Source organism: Barbatula barbatula, assembly GCF_947034865.1.
Source record: "Barbatula barbatula genome assembly, chromosome: 17".
In the NCBI taxonomy this organism is placed as follows: domain Eukaryota; kingdom Metazoa; phylum Chordata; class Actinopteri; order Cypriniformes; family Nemacheilidae; genus Barbatula; species Barbatula barbatula.
The window spans coordinates 13,526,705-13,540,624 of NC_136780.1; the positions used below are offsets into that span (position 1 = coordinate 13,526,705).

The 13,920-nt window shown below is 39.9% G+C and overlaps 2 protein-coding genes across 2 annotated transcripts; one reads left to right on the forward strand and one right to left on the reverse strand.

Moving 5' to 3' along the window:
* Positions 1 to 41: 41 nt before the first annotated feature.
* On the forward strand, positions 42 to 7,477 carry pigt (phosphatidylinositol glycan anchor biosynthesis, class T). Its single transcript, XM_079478794.1, has 12 exons — positions 42 to 429; positions 1,461 to 1,638; positions 1,746 to 1,873; positions 2,300 to 2,400; positions 2,883 to 2,969; positions 3,573 to 3,660; positions 4,194 to 4,291; positions 4,400 to 4,556; positions 4,754 to 4,954; positions 5,059 to 5,224; positions 5,314 to 5,397; positions 5,466 to 7,477. The coding sequence occupies exons 1-12, from the start codon at positions 75 to 77 to the stop codon at positions 5,716 to 5,718; spliced, it is 1,896 nt and encodes a 631-aa protein (XP_079334920.1). The 5' UTR covers positions 42 to 74; the 3' UTR covers positions 5,719 to 7,477.
* wfdc2 (WAP four-disulfide core domain 2) lies at positions 7,334 to 9,938 on the reverse strand. Its single transcript, XM_079478795.1, has 6 exons — positions 9,723 to 9,938; positions 9,180 to 9,317; positions 8,755 to 8,892; positions 8,330 to 8,467; positions 7,901 to 8,038; positions 7,334 to 7,726 (listed from the first exon to the last, which is right to left on the reverse strand). The coding sequence occupies exons 1-6, from the start codon at positions 9,817 to 9,819 to the stop codon at positions 7,674 to 7,676; spliced, it is 702 nt and encodes a 233-aa protein (XP_079334921.1). The 5' UTR covers positions 9,820 to 9,938; the 3' UTR covers positions 7,334 to 7,673.
* Positions 9,939 to 13,920: the final 3,982 nt, after the last annotated feature.

Below are 13,920 nucleotides of genomic sequence, written 5' to 3' on the forward strand. Positions count from 1 at the left end.
ACAAGCTCTACTCTCATTGGTCTCCTGTCGTCTTCCACATGCAGGAAGCGTCGCGTCAGGAAGCAGAAGCAAAAATGGCAGCGCGCAGATGCGTTTTGTTTTTGTTATACAGTTTGCTGTTTTCTGTTGCGGAGTATCGCAGTAGCTGTGAAAAATCAAGCGATAATACAGGAGAAGAGCAAAGCGACGCGATTCGAGAGGTGAAAAGTGACATCAGTGGAAATAATCAAGACGAAAGGCAATGGCTGTCGACAGGTGTCGAGATGGACAAATCGGTCGAGGCGAAAGACAGCGAGTCTTTCAGACCAGCACCGAAAGATCAGTTTCAGGAGGAGTTGATCATCAAACCCCTGCAGTCTGGGGACATCTATGCAAGCTTCCAGTTCCGCACGCTATGGGACACAGATGACTTACAGGAGGGAAATAAGGGTGTGTGATCAATGTCGCTGCATTTGTGGATGCTTTTCTAAACGCAACGTATTGTTTATATTATCTACATTTTGCACTCTTAATTATTACACATTTTAGACGTAAAAATCGAATCTTAACATTACTGACAGAGCAAAATGTATATTTTAGCTTCTGTTCCTTCCATCCTTTGCCAAGATTACCTGGCAACCAATGGAATGAGGTGCATTCAGGGATACTTTTTAAAGTGATACCTCACCCCAAAATTCTGTCATCACTTACTCACCTTCGAGTTGTTTCAAATGTGTATTAACTTCTTTGTTCTGATGAACACGGAGAAATATATTTGAAAGAATGCTTATAACCAAACAGATCTTAACACCCCCATAGTAGGAAAAAGTACTGTTATTACTATATTATATTAGTACTATTATCAGTTTGTTTATTCTGTTGAACACAAAAGAAGACTTTTTTTGAAGAATGTAGGACAGCAAACAGCTCTGGGGCACTTCTGACTGTCTTTGTATTTTGGTAGTACTATGGTAGTCAATGGTTGTTGAGATTGGTTTAGTTATAAGCATTATGCCCAAATATCTTTCTCCGTGTTCATCAGAACAAATACATTTATACACATTTGGAACAACTCGAAGGTGAGTAAATGATGTCAGAATTTTCATTTTTGGGTGAAGTATCACTTCTAAAAATACGCAAAACAAGTCAAATGTGTCCAAGGTTTTGGTCTGTAGTCATAGTACTTAATGATGACATTCTAATAGATGTAATTATTATAATGGGAATCTTATTTACGGAAGCTATCGTGCACTCTGTGGGTCTATACTGGGAATGTGTTGAGTTCTGTTGGTGGAATGTTATTGGGTGGATATACACTTTTAAATATTACTGACACAAAGCCTAAACAACACTACATGAATGAATATTGTAATGGTTTAATGGAAATTATAACTATATGTATATTAGTCTTTGCCATGTCCAGCATAGTTAATCTGAGGTATTACCATGTGTTTGTTTTCATGAATTGTCCATTTTTGCAGTTTCCCACTACCGGCTCTTCCCCAAATCCCTCGGCCAAGTGCTCTCCAAGTTTTCAGTGCGGGAGCTGCACATCTCCTTCACGCAGGGCTTCTGGAGGACCATGCAGTGGGGTCAGCCCTTCATCCCCTCTCCACCTGGAGCAGAGCTGTGGGTGTGGTTCCATGACACTGTCGCTGAGTAAGTGGATGTTTTTGTGGCCAGATTGTTATAGCATGATTACTATCACTGTAACTTGGTTATACTGTCATTTGAAATGAAAGAAAACTAATAGTCTTGCTTTCCAGTGTGGATGAAAACTGGAAGGAGCTTACCAATGTCCTCTCTGGAATCTTCTGTGCGTCTCTGAACTTCATCGACACAACCAACACAGTTCAGCCCAGTGCTTCTTTTAAACCCCTGGGTCTGGGAAATGGTATGGCCTTATTTTCAGTGAGAGCTGGCATTTTGTAGTGGAATCGACCATGACAGCAACTGTTGGTGATTTAACACAGCTGAACAGAGCAAAATATCAGAAGTGAATGACACCCTCATGTCATTTTAAACCTGTATGACTTTCTTTCGCCACAAAAGAAGATATTTTTAAGAATCTTTGTAACCAAACAACATTGGACCCCATTGACATCCATTGTATGAAGACAAAGCCACTGAGAAAATATATATTTTTGTGTTGCACAGAAGAAAGGGTCATGTACAGGCTTTGGACCGCATGAGGGTGAATATATGATGACAGAGTTTTTATTTTTTGGGTGAAAAGCATCTTCCTGAAAGCATGTTTGACACTAGCACTGTTCTCTTGTCATCTTCATGTTCTTTATTTGTCATTTTTCTCACTGTGTAGCTACAGATCATCGTTTTTTACGCTACGCAACATTACCACGTGAGATCGTCTGCACTGAGAATCTGACGCCGTGGAAGAAACTACTCCCATGTGGTTCTAAGGTTCTAACAGTCACATTTAATAACATTTGGTTATACTATAGTAACATTATATCCAGAACAGAGTCATTATAGTTTGTTTTATGAATATTTTAAATAACCTATTTATTTTTAGATTTTTATATTCATTTTAGTTAAAGTTATAGCAATTATGGTATATGCTTTTGTCATTTTACATTGTATTTGTTTATTTTTTATGTTGCTATAAGAGATTAATCTTTTATTTTAGTTTTTGTTTATTAATATAATTGTAGTGCTTATTTCAGTTTATAACTGGGGCAACATTTTGATTTTTTTGTTCTGTTTAGGTTATTCTGATAATTCTTTATTTGATTTGATTTTAAGGAACAGAAACGTAAACTAAAATAACCTTAATCCAGAATAGTAAAACAAATATAATGGGGATATGATGTAATGTGATTAAATGTTCTTCATGGTTCCAATGACCCAACAGTTCAAGTTTATAGTTCAAGTATTTTCTGTAGGCAGGTCTGGCTGTTCTCATGAAGTCAGAGAAGCTGTTCCACAGTAGTTTCCACTCCCAGGCTGTCCACATCAGACCTGTCTGTCAGGTGAGCGGATTTTCAGTTCCTGCACTGTTGAGAAAAAGTTCAAAAACAATAGACACATTTTATCGTGGCACAGACTGAACTCTGTCTGGCTCATTTCTGTTAGAGAGTAACTATCACAATCTCCTTAAAATTACATTTCATGCAGTGTGAAATGTTGCTGTGTGTGAATGTAAGCAGATGTAAAGCCGAAAGGTAAAGAATAACAAACTCAGTGGCTTGAGTAAAAAGGAGTCGACTCCTAATCACAAGAACGAGTCGTCTGTCGTTCTAATCTCGGTTCCGTGTTGGATTTGCGTCACTCGATGTAATGCCCGCCTATGTTCCATTTGTGATGCTGTAGACCAATCACAGCAGACTAGACCATCTGACCAATCAGATTAGAGTAGGCTTACAGAAAGGAGGGGATTAGACATCATTAGATATTAATCGCCAAACAAATCATTTGAGAGTCAGTCAAGAAGTAAGGTAATAATGACTGCATATTGCCTAGTAAATGAAAGTGTTTTACACCGTGTATGTACGTAAACTTGTTGTTGGACACTCCATAACCACAAAAATCACAAAATATTTACTGTTTAATAAGTTAAGAATTGTTTCTTTCAGGACGAGCAGTGTGAAAGACCAGCATTAGAGCTGAGGCAAACTCTCAATGTTGTGTTTGATCTGTACACTTCAGGTCAAGGCAAAAAGGGTGAGTAATCGCAAAATAAATAGTGAACTTTTTTTGTCTCTTCTGTGTCAAAATGCTTTCTTGTTTTCTTTGGGGGGGATTATTATATCATGGCCACGAAAATAATTCGTTCCCACGATTGGTTAATATCAATTAATACCAGGTTTGACTAATTTCTTCCCTCATTTTAGTTCAATTGTGCTTACGTTTTATTTAGGGAAATTATACTGTCGTTTTAATTTATTGTATTATATATTTATTCTGTAAGTTATATTATATGAAAAATAAAAACACATAAATAAATGTTTTGTAGATTTATTTTTAATGTTTAAGTTTAATTGATAAAAAACTAAAATGAACTAAAAGAGCTAGCAAAAAATATACTGATTTTCCTCCTTATTTGTGTTCGACAGCTGGATAACATAATTTGTTATTACCCTAAAAACAGTCATTGCTTTATGTTATTGGCACCGAAGTTACAGATATTCGTCATCAGTTTTGAGGAACATTCATTCAGTGCTGTGCTTCTTAAATGTGTCATGATGTTTTCACAGAATGGTCCCTGTTTAAGATGTTTTCTAGAACTCTGACGGAGGCCTGTCCTCTTGCTTCCTCTAGTAAAGTTTATGTGGATATCACAGACAACCCTGAGGTAAACCAAAGACAAAGATATATTTTCCGTGCTTCCGTCAGTGAGCGCTTTTTTAATTCTTAGAAGATGCTGTTTGTATGTTGTTTTATTTGTGATTTTGTATAACAGGGGGAGCTGTTTGAGCTGAGCCCTGCCACTCCTGTCCTCAGTCAAGCTGTTGTGCTGGGGGATCGCAGGACGTATTCAGTGTACGACCTGACTAAAGCTGACACGTTTGGACAGTTACGTTCACTCAATCTTCTGCTCCGCTGGAAAGGAGACAACGGTAGGATTATTAAAGGGATACTCAATAAAAGGAGACTGTTTAAAAGAACGCTGCAGGGCTGTATTTTGCATAGAAAATCTTGTTTTTGACACTTTGCTCATGTTTAGCATGAAAATCCTACACTTGTAAGCAAGAAATGGCTTTGCACGCCCCCTTTTATATATTCTGTGATTTCTTTAATTCCAATTCTGCCTTAGGTGACATGTTGCGTGCTCTGCTACATGTGGAGCGCTATGTGGCCGGTTTTGGCTTGCAAACAGGGGAAATCCACACTCTCGTCTACAATAACCACCCATTCCGGGCTTTTCCGGTACTTCTGCTGGACTCTGTGCCCTGGTACCTGCGGTTATACATTCACACCCTTAAGGTCACCAGCAAGTCTCGTGATAATAAACCCAGTGAGTAGAAATTAGGCTCCCACAGCATCAGAGGTATCTGTGTCACTTTACCAAATTTATCAACACGTCTTATTTATATTATATCATATATTTTATTTTTAAAGGTTACATTCACTACCAACCCTCTAAAGACCGCCAGCGTCCTCATCTACTAGAGATGCTGATCCAGCTACCACCTCATTCTGTGACTGAGGTCACTGTACAGTTTGAAAGAGCCCTGCTTAAATGGACCGAGTACCCCCCGGACCCAAATCATGGCTTCTATGTTGGGTATGACTTTTGATGTTGGCTTTGTTTGTTCAGTTTGAACTTAAAATATGGAAGTAATACATTTGCATAACTCATAAATGTTTTTGTAGATCCTCTGTCATCAGCGCCCTAGTGCCAAGTATGGTTGCAATGGACACTAACGTCACCCAAGAGCATCCGTTGTTTAGCAGTTTGTAAGTGCAAAAACTACTATTACTAGATTTATTTTATTCCTGTTAATAACTTTGTAATGTACTTCCAGTTTCCCAGTTAAAGAGGAGTCTAACTACTTCATGCGAGTCTACACCGAACCCCTGTTGGTAAATCTACCTACGCCTGATTTCAGCATGCCCTACAACGTCATTTGTCTCACCTGCACTGTGGTCGCGGTGGGATACGGCTCCTTTTACAACTTGCTGACCCGCACATTCCAGGTGGATGAGCCGAGCCTGCCCCTGGCAAAACGACTGGCCAACCTGATCCGTCGTATCAGGGGAGTCCCGATGTTGACTTAACTCCAGAGAACATGTCTAAAACATATATATTAGGCAGCTGAGAGAATCTTGACGCTAAAACTACAGATACTTGAGCTTTAATATGCTTTTAAATCCTGGTGGGACTTGAAGCAGAAGGACTGTTTTGAGCTTATGTTGAACAAATGAGTTCCTTTTTGTGACATATGGATTAGCATAATTGTTTGTTTTTATATTTTTGTTGGTTTTGCAATGTTGCTTTGAGAAGCGTGGATCTCAGCAATCAAATGCATGGTAAGATTTGCTCAGGCATCTGGGAAAAATCTAAATGGGGAGATGTGATGTTAAATTGTCTCACCCTTTTGGAGCGTGAGCAAGCATTTTTGAAGCACAGGCGGTACAACGTAACTACTGAAGATGGAAACTTGCTAGGAATGAAGAAAATATGTTCCATTTGCTGTGATGCACTGATATTTAAATAGCTGTCGCTTCTACAAAACCGTTTTTATTTTGTGCAGTTTTTGCAGGCACAACACATAACTGTGTTATTCGATTCGGATGACTGAATCAGTCCAACTTTCCCATAATAAACTGAACAGAAACTAATGTGCGCCGGGAACAATATGTACATGCAGCAGAGTTGTTTTTTGCCTTAAAGCATTTTGAGGAAGAATGTGATCTTTAGTGACAATTCACCCAAAAATGTTAATTCTGCCATTTTACTCACCCCATTGTCATTTCAAGTTTTAATAACTAATTCTTCTGCATTACAAGATATTTCGAGATTTGTTAACGGCACCCATTCACTTGTATTGGTTTTGCATCTATACAATAGAAGTTACTGGGTGCCAGCATTGTTTGGCTACCAATTTTCTTAAATATTGTTTGTGGAAGGAAAATTATACAGGTTTGAAATGACAAAACGGTGAGTTAAAGGATGACAATTTTCTTTTTTGGGTGAACGATCACCAACAAGTCCATTTGGCTGCGGTTGTGCTGTACTGTTTGAAAGTGAAAGCCCTTAAATGTGAATGAACGTCACAATCAAACGATGATTTGCATCCTGTATAAAACCGTTTACATAATACACAAGTTTATAAATACAATTTAATTTGCACAGAACAAAAACATGTATATTTACCAATAATTGATATGCAATGTGCGTGTATGAGTTTATAAAAACAAAATTAACATCAGATTCTACGGTTTAAATTGTCATTTCATACCTGTATGACCTCTGCCACAAAACAGTATGTTGAAGAAAGTTGGTATCCGAACATTACAGGCCAAATTCTGTTGTATGGATACAATCCCAATGCAAGTTAATGGGTGCCAGTTTTCAACATTAAAAATATATTTGTTCCGCGGAATAAGTCATACTGTTTAATTTACACTTGTGAACCAGGTCTTTAACAGTCATTTGGAATAAACTTAGCTTTGACTAGCTTGTTTCACAAAAATGTACACCTGCCGTACACCATTAAATGTAAACATTATAGATTTTGTGCATGTTGACCTCAGTCAAACAGAAAAGTTTTTCATTTGGGTGTAGATTCTTTGCTGCACATGTGATGGTTCATGTCAGTGTTTCACGGTCATGATTTTTCCTGGTTTGCCTCTTGCTGCGGAGGATGGAAACCGAGAGCTTTCATTTACCACAAATGTTCTGCACAGTTGGTCTGGGGGAAAAGAGCCATCACATTCCCAAGCACTGATGCCAATAAGATGTTACACAAGAGAACAAATGTGCACTGGCATACCAAAAATACCAATGTTTTAATAAAACAAATTTTCACCACAGAAACAAGGTTTACAAGATCCATAAAGTTTATTTGGTGGTAACCACAAGGCAAAACATCACATCCCCTAAAGAGAGTAGTCAACGTAATGGCTTCATGTAAAAGTTATGAAAAATCATTGTCTCCACAACTTTTAAGTCAGCAAGGCTCATGCATGCAAAAGCGCTGGTGGTTGGGCAACATTTGTTCTGTAGGTTACTAGCCGATACACATTGGAGTCCTCATCCAAAGAGTACACCAACCAGGTTTCACTGCATGGACAGATTGGATATTAGACCCGCGTCAAATTCAAGACACAACATACATAAAGAAAATAATGTGGACAAATGGCACAAAGCAAACATTGCTCCACAGCTATGCAGGCAGTGACACTAAAGATGACATTCAGAGGGTTCATACAGATTTTAGGCAGTGTGTTTTATTACCCGTCTTTGGAGTGGTACATTGATGCCCACATCCATTACTGCAGCACTTCTCATTTCCTGGGCATTCGCTGTCATTGGCACACAACTCGGCACACAATCCCATTTCAGACCTTCGGCTGGGACACACTCCCGGCTTTACTGTGGTAAAAAATATGTCACAGAAGGTTAAACCTCTCATTTCTTTTGAATAACCCAAAGCACTGGTACTTCATATCTGCAGTGATTTGTTTCAGTTGTTTAACAGATATTTGAATTTTAAAAACGATTTACTAGTTTCTAGATAATGTCCAGCAGTGGATATGCACCACAACTTTCTTCTGAGGTGATCATAATGTGGACAAAGATCACACAGCACAACATTTCTCCACAGCTATGCAGGCAGTGACACTCCGAGGGCTCATACAGATTTTAGGCAGTGTGTTTTATTACCCGTCTTTGGAGTGGTACATTGATGCCCACATCCATTACTGCAGCACTTCTCATTTCCTGGGCATTCGCTGTCATTGGCACACAACTCTGCACACAATCCCATTTCAGACCTTCTGCTGGGACACACTCCCGGCTTTACTGTGGTAAAAAATGCATTGCGGAAGGTTAAACACCTCATTTCTTTTGAATAACCCAAAGCACTGGTACTTCATATCTGCAGTGATTTGTTTCAGTTGTTTAACAGACATTTGAATTTTAAAAACGATTTACTAGTTTCTAGATAATGTCCAGCAGTGGATATGCACCACAACTTTCTTCTGAGGTGATCATAATGTGGACAAAGATCACACAGCACAACATTTCTCCACAGCTATGCAGGCAGTGACACTCCGAGGGCTCATACAGATTTGTCAGCGTTTTATTACCTGTTTTTGGAGTGGTACATTGATGCCCACATCCATTACTGCAGCACTTCCCATTTCCTGGGCATTCCCAGTCATTGGCACACAACTCTGCACACAATCCCATTTCAGACCTTCTGCTGGGACACACTCCCGGCTTTACTGTGGTAAAAAATGCATTGCGGAAGGTTAAACACCTCATTTCTTTTGAATAACCCAAAGCACTGGTACTTCATATCTGCAGTGATTTGTTTCAGTTGTTTAACAGACATTTGAATTTTAAAAACGATTTACTAGTTTCTAGATAATGTCCAGCAGTGGATATGCACCACAACTTTCTTCTGAGGTGATCATAATGTGGACAAAGATCACATAGCACAACATTTCTCCACAGCTATGCAGGCAGTGACACTCCGAGGGCTCATACAGATTTGTCAGCGTTTTATTACCTGTTTTTGGAGTGGTACATTGATGCCCACATCCATTACTGCAGCACTTCCCATTTCCTGGGCATTCCCAGTCATTGGAACACAACTCTGCACACAATCCCATTTCAGACCTTCTGCTGGGACACACTCCCGGCTTTACTGTGGTAAAAATGCATTGCGGAAGATTAAACACTTCATTTCTTTTGAATAACATGACGGCAGGTGTTCGCCAGTTCAATCTTTATCAGAAACAGATCCCCAGCAGAGTGGTCAACCCGATGGCCATTCATCACAATGGGATCCACCAACCCCTGTGCAGAAGGCCTCGAAACCTGCTACCAACAAACACTAACCATTATCTCCCCTGAACTAAGAAACGCTGAATTAAATCAAAATATATTTGCATATATTTTTCTGACCGGACCCCGTTCCCACCCCAAGCCGCAAAGCTCAAAACTAGAGCCCTGCACTACAGAAGATACACACACCCTCCCGTGTCACCCACCGTGGACACCGTGGCATGGGGCTGTAAGACACGCGCCAAAAGACCACGAATGTTCTCACCTGAGCGGTTTAGTCCTGGAGGAGGAGGAGCATCGGCTGCTCCTGGCTTCAGCAGACATAATAAACCGCAAAGCACGCAGAAGACTTGCGCTTTCATCCTTACGACGGTACGACCTGTTCTGTCCTGCGACCACAAACTTATGTTTTATTAAAAAAGTTCGGGAGGAGCACGTGCGGATAATTACGCACCTGCACGTCATTAGCGATTACGTCACCAGTCCTATCAAATCAAGAGCGAGCTCTATAAATAGTTAAATCGTCATATCTCATTTCAGCATCCCTTCTCCAGCCCGACTCTTCAGTTATGTTATCTAGGACCATCGAGTTGGATGCAAGCGACTCCGGCAGCACCTACTGCTCGCGTCATGTTGATACTATGTATTTTAATTAATTAAGGTTTCGAGCCCGAAGGGCTGAAAACCTATTGTTTTTGTAGTGATTTTTATTCTTATTATTTTTCCGCCTTAAAACGCGTCGCCCAGCCCAAACCGTAAGTCGTAGAAACTCGAGACTTTTTACAGTGAACCAGCCAAATCGGCCCATAGGTGGCGCTACAGCGATGGCCAATGCGTTTGGGCTCAATGCTCGTAAACCGGATGTCGCACAACAGTGTTTGGTGTCATTCGAATCCTTGGCTCCAAACTTAAAAAATGGCTATCTCCGATTTCATTTCCGGTATGCAAATATTCCGCTAATTAGCGTTTTATGAAAAAAAAGAACTAGTCCCTGGATTTTTGCCCGATCGGAACCAAACCAACGCTGATGAATTCTGTGGAGTGTGAATGTAAATATTCATTGAAAAAAAGTTGAAGTTTCGATTCAGGGTTGCTAGGGGGCATCAAAACATCAAAACTGGAAGTAGCCTATTTCACTAAGATGACCATAACTCGTCTACCGTTTGAACTATCTTCACGGGGCTTAGACCGTATATGTAGACCCTTAGTCCGGGGTCACAATAAAAAAGACTCGGTGTTTGGCCACTAGGTGGCGCTATAATAGCAAAGAACTCGAAAAGGGTTAAAACTACGCAACCGTTTGCCCCGATCGACTTATTATTACTTTGGCGTTTCTCAAAAAACGTGGCCGCCATCGGCCAATGAATTTTGAGCACTCATTACCAGGCCCGGGGTGAGTAATCGGGAGACTCGGGAGAATTCCCGGTGGGCCGCTTCACTTTTGGGCCGGTCAAGTTTTTTTTTTCTTTTTTTTTCTTTCCTCTCTTCACAATAATCAAATATCATTTGTGACAAATAGTTAGTTACATTAGGCTACACACGTTCAACATTCTGACACCGCAGCGCGCAGCCTCTGTATAGGTTGTACCATGTGAGGGAGTTCTCCCCTCCCCCTCCCATAGAGTTGGTTGAGTCCACAGCGCGTCTTTTCCAAAACGTTTTCTCAGGTACGATAGCTGGCCGGGCCGGCCCTATCGTGACGGTACGCGTCAGGGAGGATGGATGGGAGGAAGAGGCCAGGAGGGCTGAAAAAGCCAGGTTAAAAAAACGAAAAGCATTGGAGGAGGATGCTGCCAAATGTGCTAAACTCACGGATTTGTTTTCAAGAGGACAACAAACACAAGTGGCAACAGCAGGTAAAGAGAGACCGGCCTATTCATGATTAGCATTAACGTTAGCAACGCTGCAACATAATTATTCGGCTAATACAGTTGTATCATTGTCAACCTATTCACAAAATATAAGATTTAATAAAAACTTTTTTTTGTATCACCCAATACATGGCGATTCATAGACTTTGCAAATATTATGCAATTTAATATTGATAACAAACTCTAGCTTGATCTGTGTATGCAGTTAAATGACCTTTACCTATTTTTTTTAGCTTCTGAGCAGCAGATAAGCAAGTCCCCCGCTGAAAATGAGGAGGCCATGATGACTACAGGGACAGGTAGAGAGGATACCAGAATAAACAATATGAATTAAAGTTATTTAACCCTCAGGTTGTGTTCAAAACCCTATTGTGTTGTATTGTATTGAACACTTTTTGTGTTCACAGTCCAAAATGACCGGCCTACAAAAAATAGCTTATAAATCACTTGTTATGCTATATAATCACCCAATATTGGATTCAATCTTTTTGTCAACTTGTTTTCTTTCAATTAAGACTGGTTTTATATTTCTGTTTGCATCTGATTAATCATAGGCCTCATTTATCTGAGAGTAGGTATTACGTTTTTGATTAAAAAGCATTATTTTTGAATAAATTTGGAAATATTAAATAAAATATGAAAAAAATTGGTAATGACGGCCCCCATGAGGTCTCATTCCAACAAATCCGGCCTACTGCCTAATCTGAGTCTGACCCCCGTGGTATATGCCCTTATGCCCTTTTTGTTATGCAATACAGGTGAGTTCCAGAGAAGCGTGTCCGAAAAAAGAAAAGAATGCCAGGAGAGCTTTTAGATGATGAACCAGTAGCCTCATCTGATGCTGCCTTTGAGGTGAATGTCCATAATGTTATTCTGGACACTTTGGCAGGTAGCATAGATAGGAGGTTTTCAGCAAATGCAAAACTTGCCTCAGATTTAGCTTGTCTTGACCCTAAAAACTTTCCTGAAATAAAGATAAATGGGCTCCCTAACTCAGCACTCCAGGAAATCAGCAAATGTCTGCTTAGGTTTGATGACAGAGCTACTGTTAGCACATTACAGACTGCGCTTTCTAGCCTGGCATACCAGTGGGACAGACTGAAACAGGCCTCTCTTGAAGGTTATACTGTCAGGACATGTAGTGAGGTGACACATGAAGGTCAGGAGGATAGTGGTGGACTCCCATATATGGAAGAACCAGAGCTGGAACTTGAAAGCAGGACCTGTTCCTCCTGCTAAAACTGTGTCATTTTTGTCCATTTAATACTCTCACAGTATAATCTTCTCACAGATGCTTATCATGTGATTGGGTTAGCATATAAGTTTCTGTTGACTTTGTCCATCACACAGGTTGCATGTGAGAGAAGCTTCTCAACTTTAAAATTTGTGAAGAATAGGCTACGAAGCTCATTGAGTCAGGACAACTTGGAGGCTTTCATGTTAATGTGCACAGAGAAGGAAATCTACATGTCTATTAGCAACGACACCGTTATCGATAAAGTGGCTGAAACCAGTGCACTGCTTAGGCGGCTACTGATGCTGTTGGTGCTATTCGCAATGTAACCATAAACAGTACTGTGACTTGAACTGTAAACATTAGTTCAATATGCCTCTTTGTGGAAGAGTGGGATACATTTCAAATGCTTTATTTATTTATTTCTGCTTTTGTTAATTTATCAACCTATTCTTGTGGAATATTTTTTGTTAACTTGAACTGTAAACATTAGTTCAATATGCCTCTTTGTGGAAGAGTGGGATTGGGATACATTTCAAATGCTTTATTTATTTATTTCTGCTTTTGTTAATTTATCAACCTATCCTTGTGGAATATTTTTTGTTAACTTCTTCTGTGAATTATTATTTAACCTTTATATTATTTGTTAACCCATCATATTAATAAAAAACTACAAATAATAGGAAGAGCTGAACTGTTGCTTCATTTATCCAAATAGGAAAAAATGCTAATTTGGAATTCCACCATGGAAAAAGTGGGCCAGTTTTGGGCCTGAAACTCCCGGGCTGAAAAGTGGCCCCACTCCGGCCCTGCTCATTACACTGGGTTAACGGGGGCCGATCGAATCGACACTCGCAGGGCTTGTTCGACTCGTGGTCCTGAAGGTCTGTAAGAAATATGAACTCATTCGGCCACTGGGGGCGAAAAAACGTTTTTTGCAGTGCTTAAGCAATTGTGTATCACATGACATTTGACATATACTCAAACTGTTTACATCATATGATAGCTCCTCTCATTCTGAACAACTTTGCCTCTGGACACGCTTCTGTCGATCAAACGGTTCGTGAGTTATCGCTGATGATGTCAAAAACCTACTTTCGCGAACTAGTCCTTGGTTTTTCAACCGAACGGAACCAAACCAATGCAGATGACTTCTGTGGAGTGTGCATGTAAATAATAATTGAAAAAAAGTTGTAATTTGTATTCATACAAGGTAGGGGGGGGCAAAAACTGAACTGGGCGGAGCCTATCACATTAAAATGGCCATAAATCCATAACGGATTAAGACATCATCATGGGGCTTGGAACATATGTGTAGACCATCACTCTACAAAAAGGTGGCGTTTGGACACTAGGTG